General features: G+C 44.8%; 2 protein-coding genes across 2 annotated transcripts in view; one reads left to right on the top strand and one right to left on the bottom strand.

Moving 5' to 3' along the window:
- The first annotated feature begins 230 nt into the window (after window positions 1–230).
- Window positions 231–10977, top strand: part of PRSS54 (serine protease 54) — a 14475-nt gene continuing 3728 nt past the window's right edge. Inside the window, 5 exon segments of the mRNA XM_017878924.1 lie at window positions 231–266; window positions 268–316; window positions 3052–3229; window positions 7953–8211; window positions 9423–9554. Coding sequence (XP_017734413.1) covers window positions 231–266; window positions 268–316; window positions 3052–3229; window positions 7953–8211; window positions 9423–9554 — 654 coding nt within the window.
- The window catches only part of CFAP263 (cilia and flagella associated protein 263), a 47077-nt gene continuing 40962 nt past the window's right edge, over window positions 4863–10977 (bottom strand). Inside the window, exon 10 of the mRNA XM_017878926.1 lies at window positions 4863–5086. The gene's annotated coding sequence lies outside the window, so the exon portion shown is untranslated. The remainder of the gene's footprint in view (window positions 5087–10977) is intronic.

Below are 10977 nucleotides of genomic sequence, written 5' to 3'. Positions count from 1 at the left end.
CCACAGTGCGAGCCAACTGGTCCTGCCTCTTTACTACACAGAACCAAGAACTAGGGATGTGACAGGTCAGTGTCCTACATCTTGGAACCTTTGTTGGTAGAAAGGAGAGCCTCCGATATTTGGGAGGGAACATGTGTGTTTGGGAAGTGGATGGATAAAAGAGGCTTAGGAAACCCCGCCTGTGTTTGGGAAGAGGATGGAGTCACTGGGTTTTGTTTCCCCAGCTGCCCATGGTGTCCGCGACGGGTCTCTCTGGGGATGGCAGAGATGCGAGGGGTGCTCCTGGTGCTGCTCGGCCTTCTCCATTCTTCCACCAGTGAGTGTGCTGCTTTCCTCCCTCTGACTTTAGCTGCACATGTGGCTTAGAAGGGGATCATCCAGGAAAATGAAGTGGTCCTTAATGTCCAAGGAGGGGCTCAGGGAAGATGACTCACGGCACTTTGTACTGGGCAGCCTGCATTGGTGGCAGGAACCAGGCAAAGAAGTGAATCATGGGACGTGGATGGAGGAAACCAAAGTCAGAGCCAATCCTTAGGGTGGTAGTGTGGTTAGGAAAATGAGACTCTCTGGGTACAGGGGTGAGCGAGAGGCCTGCCTCTCCACTCCCAGCCCCTGCCCTGTCCTTCCTGGAGAATACTGCTCTTTTGCAAACTACAACCCCCAATGGCAGGACTGGTCCCAGGAGCAGCGGGGGCTTCTACTGCTGCAGGTGTCTGGGAGGCTACCACAGCCCAGCCTCAGACGGCAGAAGTGGCAGCTGCGGTCCCCTCCTCCCTTGACCTCTAAGCTGCTCAAAACTAAGAATTCCAGCCTACAGAGGGCAGGTGGAGAGGAGACAGCTGGCTAAAACAGGCTCTGTCCCACCTTGCTGCCATCCAGCTGGCCCTGCCCTGCCTTCCTGGGGTTAGATAGGAGACATGAGAAAGTCCACACACATCCTCTCACACACATGCACATACACACACACGCACATACACTCACACACACACATGGGCGCACACACAACTCACACACACACATGCACACACAAACACACAGGCACACACACGGACTGTCACGCACACACGCATGCACACACACACGGACTCACACACACTCACACACACATGCACACACACATACACACACACATGCACATACACGCACACATAGAGGTGAGTCCTTCAGCTCCCTCAGCCTCCTGCAGCTCCCTGTCTTCTTGCAGCCCCAAGGAGACCAGGGGATACCCAGAAAACACAGAAAGGTCTTCTCCCTCCTTAAAAAGCCACAGCTAAGGGGTCAAGACAAGCATTTCATCTCTGGGTCACATTTCCTCATTACATCTTGTCTTTTAAGGGTTTTGTAAGGTCAGATAAACTAGCCAACTGGAGCTTTGAAAAAGCAAAAGTGGTCACACGCTCATAAGCTCTTGTGGGATTAGGGAAGGTTGGCGAATGCCTTGCATCGTAGATTGCCAACATCCCAAGGAGAAATCAGATCAAAGATAAGGAATCCTGTCTCTAGTGGTTCTGATGCACTTAGTGACCTTCCAGACATCATCTTGCTAAAATCAGTCTGTCATTGTTCCAGCAAAGTCACCAAGTGTCAATTAATGGAGATGTCTGCTCGTATGATGCCCCATGATGGAGAGGTCCTCCGTGCTCCTTTAATGATAATCCTGTATGTTACAATCAGTTCTTAGGGTCACGGCTTAGAAACTGTTTTTGGTGCTCATATGCAAGATTGTCCCCAGGGGGAAGCCCTCCTAGACTTTATGTCCTGGGCAGAATTCATGCCCCCTCCTCTTATACTTTGGGCATACTCCCTGGGTCACATATCCCTCTATATCACCATCACTCTTCAGCATGTCACTCTGATGGGCTCCTGAAATCCTTTCTTGGAATCCCAGGCCCTACCTCAGCACCTGCCAGGGCTGAGTGTAGTTGGATGCATGGCTGAAAAAGGAGTCACTGGTCGGGCGCAGTGGCTCACGCCTGTAATCCCCGCACTCTGGGAGGCTGAGGCAGGCAGATCACTTGAGGTCAGGAGTTCAAGACCAGCCTGGCCAACAGAGCAAAACCTCATCTCTGCTAAAAATAGAAAAATTAGCTGGGCGTTGTGGCGTGCGTCTGTAATCCCAGCTACTCGGGAGGCTGAGGCAGGGAAGTCACTTGAACTTGGGAGGCGGAGGTTGCAGTGAGCCGAGATCGCACCATTGCACTCCAGCCGGGTGACAGAGTGAGGCTCCATCTTAAAAAATATAAAAATAAAAAATAAAAAAAGGAATGCACAAGGTCACACATACTACTAGCAATCACAGTGATGACATCCTGTAGCCTCTGGAAAATTCTATGGTACATTAAGGAAGAGAGCAAAAATGCAAATAATGTCTTCACATTCTTATGAAAGTAGTTTTAAAGCTGGGCGCAGTGGCTCATGCCTGTAATCCCAATACTTTGGGAGGGTGAGGAGGGAGGATATCTTGAGTTAGGGGGCTCTAGATCAGCCTGGGAACATAGCAAGACCTCATCTCTACTAAAAATAAAAGAATTTAGCTGGGGGTGGTGGCAGGCGCCTGTAGTCACAACTACTCCAGAGGCTGAGGCAGGAGGATCGCTTGAACCGGAGAGGTTGAGGCCACAGGGAGCTATGATCCCACTACTGCACTCTAGCCTGGGCGACACAATGAGATCCCCTCTCAAAAGAGAAAAAAAAAAAAAAGAAAAGAAAAGAAAACGAAAATAGCTTTAACCTTGCAGATCCCAAAAGTGTGTTGAGGACTCCCGGGGGTTCCAGACCAGGCTTTGAGAACTGCTGATGAACACCAAAGGTGGCAGACACTGCCAATATGTACCGTTATGTGTTCAATAGATGAGAGCTTTTATTTGTAGTCTAACATAATTTTGGGATTCAAAAATGCCATTGAGCATCTTTTAGGATGAAGAAGACACACTAGGAAAAAGAAAGAAACAGGGGTTGTGGGTGACGTTAGTGATGATCGAGACAGCCCGCAGAAGAGAGGGTCCTGAGGTCTCCTTGCCCCGGCAGTGAGGCCCCGCACCTGCTCCGCAGGTTGTGGCGTCCAGAAAGCTTCCGTTTTCTACGGTCCTGACCCCAAGGAGGGCTTGGTCAGCAGCATGGAGTTCCCGTGGGTGGTGTCGCTGCAGGACTCGCAGTACACACACCTGGCTTTCGGTTGCATCCTCAGCGAGTTCTGGGTACTCAGCATCGCATCCGCCATTCAGAACAGGCCAGTGCCCCTGCTTTTGGGGCCCGCGGTTTTGCCGCGGGTGAGGGTGGGGGTGGCCCTGTCTCCTGCTCAGCCTGGGGAGGCCCTGCAAGGTGCATTCGGGGGGACAGGGCTTTTTACCAGCTCAGCTTTGCTCTGCTGTGAGCCCTCAAATCACCGGTTGCCAAGGCTGATCTCTGCTGTGAGGACTGCAGGCCTCGCAATGGAAAAATGAAAAGATGAGTCCTCCATTCAATGCAGGTGGGATATTCATTCTGATTTTACTGCCATCACAGAGGCACTGGTTCCTAACACTAGGGTCCCTACCGCTTATCCTGTTCAGCCAGTCGATAGGAGCCCTTACCTTAAAACACTTGGGCCTTAGAAACGTTACTGCCACAAATAACATGTACACAGAGAAAAGCCTCGAAAAAAATACAGAAGCACTTTTAAGAGTGCTTATCTCTGAATGCTCAGAATGCACGATTTCTACTTTCCTCTTTTAGCTTCTCTGTATTCTGCAAATTCCGTAGTACAAATATGCATTCTTTTAAACCAGAGAAAAATCATAAATATTATTAAAAGAATAAAGTTTTTGGTAAATATTTCTCACTCTTTGACCCAGTGACTTCATTTCTGGGAATCAACATTAAGGAAATAATTTCAACCACTGGAAAATTTGTACGTACAAAGTTGTTCCCAGGATGGTTAATTACACACAAAACACTGAAAAGAAACCTAATCACCCACTATTGCGATGAAATCATAATTTTTCATATACATACATGCTATACACATAAATATATATTATATATATAGTATATAATATACATGTAATTATATACTAACTCTATTATACGTGATATACATGTATATTGTAACATATATGTATATGGAATATATGTACACAATACTCTATTATATGTAACATATAGTATATAATATATAATTACATATAAACACACAGAGAATATTGGGGGAGAGAGTATAATGACTATAATTGGATAAATAAATTATAATATAAATCCTTGATGGAATATTATGTAGCTGGTAAATACTTTAACATAGGATTTGTATTTTTAATTAAAAAAACATGTGCAGCCGGGTGCAGTGGCTCACACCTGTAATCCCAGCACTGAGGCTCAGACAGATGGATCACTTGAGGTCAGGAGTTTGAGACCAGCCTGATCAACATGGCAAAAACCTGTCTCTACTAAAAAATACAAAAATTAGCTGGGCATGGTGGCATGCACCTGTAATCACAGCTACCAGGAAGGCCGAGACAGGAGAATCACTTGAACCTGGGAGGTGGATGTTGCAGTGAGCTGAGATCGTGCCACAGCACTCCAGCCTGGGTGACAGAGCTAGATTCCATGTCCAAAAAAAAAAAAAAAAAAAAAAAAAAAAAAAGGATGTAGTAAAATGTTCACGAGAAACCAAAGGATGTACAGTGAAAAGCAGCCCCTTCCCTCCCCCACCCGTCAGTCACTAGTTTTTCTCCCTTGAGTCACATTCTGTCACCAATTTCTTGCCTATTCCTTCTTAAATACTCAAAGCACTCATGGATATCTATATACCTATAGGTCTGGCTATATTGTTTCTTATATCTATTGACAGAGAATTTTCTTTCCCCTTGTATTAGTCTACTTAGGCTGCCATAACAAATATCACAGACTGGGTGGCTTAAACAACAGAAATTTATTTCTCACGGTTCTGGAGGCTGGAAGTCTGAGATCCAGGTGTCAGTAGATTTGGTTTATCCTGAGGCCTCTCTCCTTGGCTTGCAGACAGCCACCTTCTCGCTGTGTTCTCACATGGCCTTCCCTCTGTGCCTGTGCATTCTTGGTGTCTCTTTCTCTTCTTATAGGGACACCAGTCCTGTTAGATTACAGCCCCAGCCTTATACCTCATGTAATCTTAATTACCTCCTTAAAGGCTCTATCTCCAAATATATGGTCAAATTGGGGGTTAGGACTTCAACCTACAAATTTTCAAAAGAATGCAATTGAGTTCATAACATACCTGCGACACACTCACCATGCAACTGGTAGCACACCATACACATTAATTTACTCACAGCCTTTTTTCACTTTATCATAAATTTTAGAGACCTTTTCTTATTGGTACATAAATGGCTAATGCATTCTTTTTGTCAGCTGCACAATAGCCTGTAATGGAAGTACCGTAACTACACAGTCCTCTGTTAATGGAAATGTAGGCTGTTTCTAATCTGTTACTACTGCCAAAAATGCTGCAACAGACATACTTGTACACGCATTATTTCACACACATGCAAGTGTGCCATAGTGTAGACATCCCAGGAGTAGAAAGACTAGGCTAAAAAAGACATGCATTTAAAATCCTGAGAGCTACTGCCAACTAGCCCTCCATGGAACTTCTGTTTTCTGTGTAGTGTTTTCATTATGGCTATTTTCTATCTGGTCCATTCTTTTGGTTTTGATTTTCTCTTTGACTCAAGGGTTTTATTAAAGTCGGAGCTTGATTTTTAAATTTTATATATTTTTTTTTTTTTGGAGACAGTCTTGCTCTGTCACCCAGGCTGCAGTATAGCGGTGCGATCTCAGCTCACTGCAATCTAGGTCTCCTGGATTCAAGCAATCCTCTTGCCTCAGCCTACCAAGTAGCTGGGACTACAGGCGCCTGCCACCATGCCCAGCTATTTTTGTATTTTTAGTAGAGATGAGGTTTTGCCATGATGGCCAGGCTGGTCTTGAACTCCTGATCTCAGGTGATCCACCCGCCTTGGCATCCCAAAGTGCTGGGATTATAGATGTGAGCCACCATGTGTGGTCAAGACAGAGTTTTAAAATGTCCAGGTGCTAGGGTTTTTTGCTTTGTTTTCTAACATTATTGAATTACACCATGTGGTGATCTATTTAGGATTTGTTGAGGTTGTCCTGTCTGTCTACTATGGGTGGTCTATGTGAATATTTTCACAGGTAAATTAAAAAGTTCATTCTCCATGGTTGGTGTATAATTCAATACATAAAATTGGGCAAGGAAGTCTACTTTATCTGTCCTAGACTGTCAGAGGTGAATTAAAATCGCCTACCAGCCAGGTGCAATAACTCACACCTGTAATGCCAGTACTTTGGTTAGACAATACAGCCAAACTTAATTAAGATGACCTCATCTTTGTTAGTCTGGATGTCCATGAATTCCTTCTTTGTCACTCAAGTCCAGCAACTTTACTACTTGTGCTGTATTTCCCCCACCTGCCCTTCAGATCCACTCTACTCTTCTACCCTGCCAGGCCCCAGGAGGCTCACCTGTATGGGTTATACCAGTGGTCTTTTTTGCCTTCTGGATTCCAGCTGGTTTTGGCCAACAATCATATAAGAGGCAAGAGATCAGAGGGAGTGGGGAGAGTGAAGTCAGGGCCCTTACTCCTCCGAGGGCTACTGCATATTGGCTGCTGGTTGGCTGCTTTTACCAGCTAAGTGACCCACTCTACACAGCTCTGTCTGATCACATCCTCCCCTCACCTAGAGCCCAGAGACGGTGTCAGCACAGCGTTGTTACCTCAGCAGGAGCTGCCTATAGCATGCAGTGCCCAGAGCTGTCCTTGTGGTTTCCCTGCATCCTGCCAAGACCTTTGTAAAAAATTCCTTTTTAAAACTCACCCCAATTTATCTTATTTGAGTAGAACATTTATTTCCTGTTGAGACCTGACCAGAACTATGTCTCAGCATTAACTACTCCAAACTATATAGTGGACAGTCAACACTACTGGAGGTAAATTAGCTGTCTCCAAACTATAGATTCAAGTCTTAGTTCTGAAAAGTTTTCTTAAATTATATCTTGAAATATCTTTCCTGTTTCATCATTTTGGTTACTTTCTTTGTGGTCAGCTGGGTCTCCTGTGACTACCTTATCTTTCATTTTTCTCTCAAGCCTTTAAAAATCTTTGTTAATTTTCATTTTGGTCACATTTCTCAATGCCCCTAATTGTGTTTTCTGTGGGCCCTATTCTCCTTTATGCTGCTTTTGATTTGGACTTCATTTTGGTGATGGTCTTGTTTCTTTTCTTTTTGCTTCTTTGATGAGAACATGCTCAACAAGCTTTTCCTGAGCTCTGTGGCAGTCAGTGTCATCTATAACTTTTGCACTCCTGCCATCCTTCCTTTCATCAGCCCTTCCTTTGACTCTGAGATCTGAATTCTTTAGCGTCTCTTGGTTTTATGGTGTCTGTATTTGTTCCTCATTCTCATAGTTTCTTGGGTGATTCCCAAGAGGAGAAAGGGAAAACACCCAACTCAATTCTATTGTTATTAGAAATTTAATTTCTCCAAAATGTATTTACAGAATATATAATAAGGAAAGATGCCTGTTTTAAAATGTCAAATACTAAAAGCGGGAGTCAAGATGACATCTTTGGTAGAACTGCAATTACTACTTTTGCAAACTACAATACGTAAAAAACAAACAAACAAACAAAAACCTATTCATAGAAAAAATGTTAATCAGCAATAACATGTTAACAGATTTTCTTTAGTGGTGGGGCAAATGATGTTAAGATTGAAGAATCTCCAGGATTCTGCAGGCTCGCAAAAGAGGGCACAAGCCTAGGGGTTCATAAAAGATTTCCTAGAAACTTGAGTCCAAAGGGGTCGGGAAGAATTAACACATGGAATAGGAGTGTTAAAACATAAATAGGAAAACAGGGAAGTGTGAAGCTTCCTTGCTGTCTTGGCCTCTCAAGATTCTCTTGCTCTCTCTCCAGGAAGGACATTGTCATTATAGTGGGTATAAGTAACACGGATCCCAGCAAGATTGCTCACACAGAGTATCCAGTCAATACCATCATCATCCATGAGGACTTTGATAACAACTCCATGAGCAACAACATCGCCCTCCTGAAGACAGACACAGCGATGCATTTTGGCAACCTGGTCCAGTCCATCTGCTTCCTCAGCAGAACGTTGCATACACCACCAGTCTTGCAGAACTGCTGGGTGTCAGGATGGAATCCCACATCTGCAGTTAAGGCATTCCTCCTCCCAGAGGAGGCTGTGTGTGTGCTGGCAGTGGGGGTGACCTGGATAATCCAATCTAGGGCCTATCTTAATTTAATAATGGAGTTTGCTTGCGGTTCTAGAGTTTGGCTGAAACCTTTACCTAATCAGTCAAGACTCCTAGGGCTTTCCCTTTCTGTTGCCATTCTTCTTTTTTTTTTTTTTTTTTTTTTTTGAGGCAGGGTCTTTTTCATGCAGTGGTGCCAACACGGCTCACTGCAGCCTTGAACTCCTGGGCTCATGTGATCCTACTGCCTCAGCCCCGAGTAGCTGGGACTACAGGCACATGTCACCATGCCTAGTTAATTGTTTTAAATTTATTTTTTGTGGAGATGGGGTCTTGCTATATTGCCCAGGCTGGTCTCAAACTCCTGGCCTCAAGCAAGTCTCCCACCTCGGCCTTCCAAAGTGTTGGAATTAGGCATGAGTTACTGCGCCCATTCAGTGGCCATTCTTACATCACATTGGTCCTTTACCCTCTAGCCCTACACCAAAACTGGAAGTACAGAGGCAGTGTACACCCTGGAATGAGTACAAGGGTACAGAGGGTGAGGGGATGTTAGTCCCCAAACTAGGGCTGATTGTCCTCTTGTCTAAGCCATCCTTGTTTTCTTTCATTTTGGGGAAAGAAAGAAACAAGGAAATGGATGCTCTCTAGAAGAGGAGGAAGGGTGTTCTCTGCTTGTTTGCACATTCAAGTTCAAAGTGGAGGTAGTTTTCAGTAAAAACTCAGTCACAGGTTCTCATTTCTATGAAAAAAAGGAATTTATAAGAACATTTCTGGCAGGGCACAGTGGCTCATGCCTGTAATCCCAGCACTTAGGGAAGCCAAGGCAGGTGGATCACTTGAAGTCAGGAGTTCAAGACCAGCCTGGCCAACATAGTGACACTTCATTTCTATAAAAATACCAAAATTAGCTGGGTGTTGTGGTGCATGCCTGTAATCCCAGCTACTCCGGAAGCTGAGGCAGGAGAATTGCTTGAACCCGAAAGGCGGAGGTTGCAGTGAGCCAAGATCACACCACTGTACTCCAGGCTGCGTGACAGAATAAGACTCCAACTCAAAAAAAAAAAAAAAAAAATTCTCACTCTCATTTGGCTATGTGAGTGGGAGTTGTGTTGACATAGGGGACTGCCTTCTCATTAATAATCCCTGGGCTCTCTGTTGCATGGTCCAGACAGGAAATCACATGACGATGAGTATCCTGAGGAAAATCTTCGTGAAAGATCTTGACATGTGTCCCCTACACAAACTCCAGAAGACAGAATGTGGCAGCCACACGAAAGAGGAAACCAAGACTGCCTGCTTGGTAAGAACCTCATGGAATAGAAGCTAAGTGTTGAGAGTAAGCCTTGGTCATATCCAAGGGAGCCTCGGACCCCCTCCCTAGATGGGGAGCTCTGTGACGGCAGGGACTAGAGCTTGGGATGAGTGGCTGTCTCTGGAGTGAACAGCACTTGGCAGACAGTATGCGCTCAATAAAAATCTGCTGAATGAACTAACCAGTCATGATTTTCAGTGTAACGTGATGAAGCTTGTCTAAGTCACAGGTGCTTTTTAACTAGCTAAAATTTGAAAGTCTGAGTCCAAACCACACAGGCAGATATGCTTTGAGCAGGTCTACAGTGTGGGGCTGCTGTATTCAGCTTCTAGGGAACCTAGACTCCCTCTGATGCTATCAGTTATTGGGTTTTTCTTCTCTGAGAAGCCCTGCCCTCCAGCCAGATGAGGGCTGTACAGATGTGGCTGTCCTACTGCCTCAAAAAAAATGTGTGGAAGTCACACACACCTGGTTCAGGCCCCTTCATATCCAAATCTGGAGAAAGTGTGGCTTACTAGGGTCACACAGTCAATAAAAGTTAGAGGAGCAAAGACAAGGACCTAGGTCTACCAGATATCCAGATAGAGTTTATCTCCTCTACTCTAGAATCGCTTTTCTAAGAGGCTTATCACTCACTCTCCTTTAAATAACCTTCAGGACACCTGGTGGGGAATTTTTTTTTCCCTATAGGATCCAGAAAGGCAGGATTTTTAGAGCAAGGGGAAAAATACATATATACAGATAATTTTTTCTAAGTCATTTTATTGCAAAAGCATGGACTGCCTGTCATTAAGAAATACATTTGCCCTTCCCAAGTTGGTGTAACATCTATTGAGTGCCTACTTCGTACTGGGTCCTCTACCAGGTGGGGGATCTTAACAATTTCAAAATTAGATAATGTGTTAAAATACAGTGAAGATAGAGCTTTTTAACAAAAATCTGCCCTCAACCATTCCATCAAACAAGTATCATACTTCCTCAGATCTAAGATGCTGCCAATTATACAATGCACCATCATTTTATGTAATCCCAAGAAAGAAAAAAATGCTGTCAGTTAAACTCTGATGTCAACTGATTAAAAGACACAACCTGGCCGGGTGCGGTGGCTCACGCCTGTAATCCCAGCACTTTGGGATGCTGAGACGGGCGGATCACAGGGTCAGGAGATCGAGACCATCCTGACTAACACGGTGCAACCCCGTCTCTACTAAAAATACAAAAAATTAGCTGGGCATGGTGGTGGGTGCCTGTAGTCCCAGCTACTCGGGAGGCTGAGGCAGAAAAATGGCATGAACCCAGGAGGCGGAGCTTGCAGTGAGCTGAGATCACGCCAATGCACTCCAGCCTCCACTCTCCCTCTTGCGACACAGCGAGACTCTGTCTCAAAAAAAAAAAAAAAAAAAAAAAAAAA

This window comes from Rhinopithecus bieti, unplaced genomic scaffold, assembly GCF_001698545.2.
Source record: "Rhinopithecus bieti isolate Rb0 unplaced genomic scaffold, ASM169854v2 scaffold_11161, whole genome shotgun sequence".
NCBI lineage: Eukaryota > Metazoa > Chordata > Mammalia > Primates > Cercopithecidae > Rhinopithecus > Rhinopithecus bieti.
The sequence above is the reverse complement of the archived record's forward strand: the minus strand, read 5'-3'. Positions and strand labels throughout refer to the sequence as shown.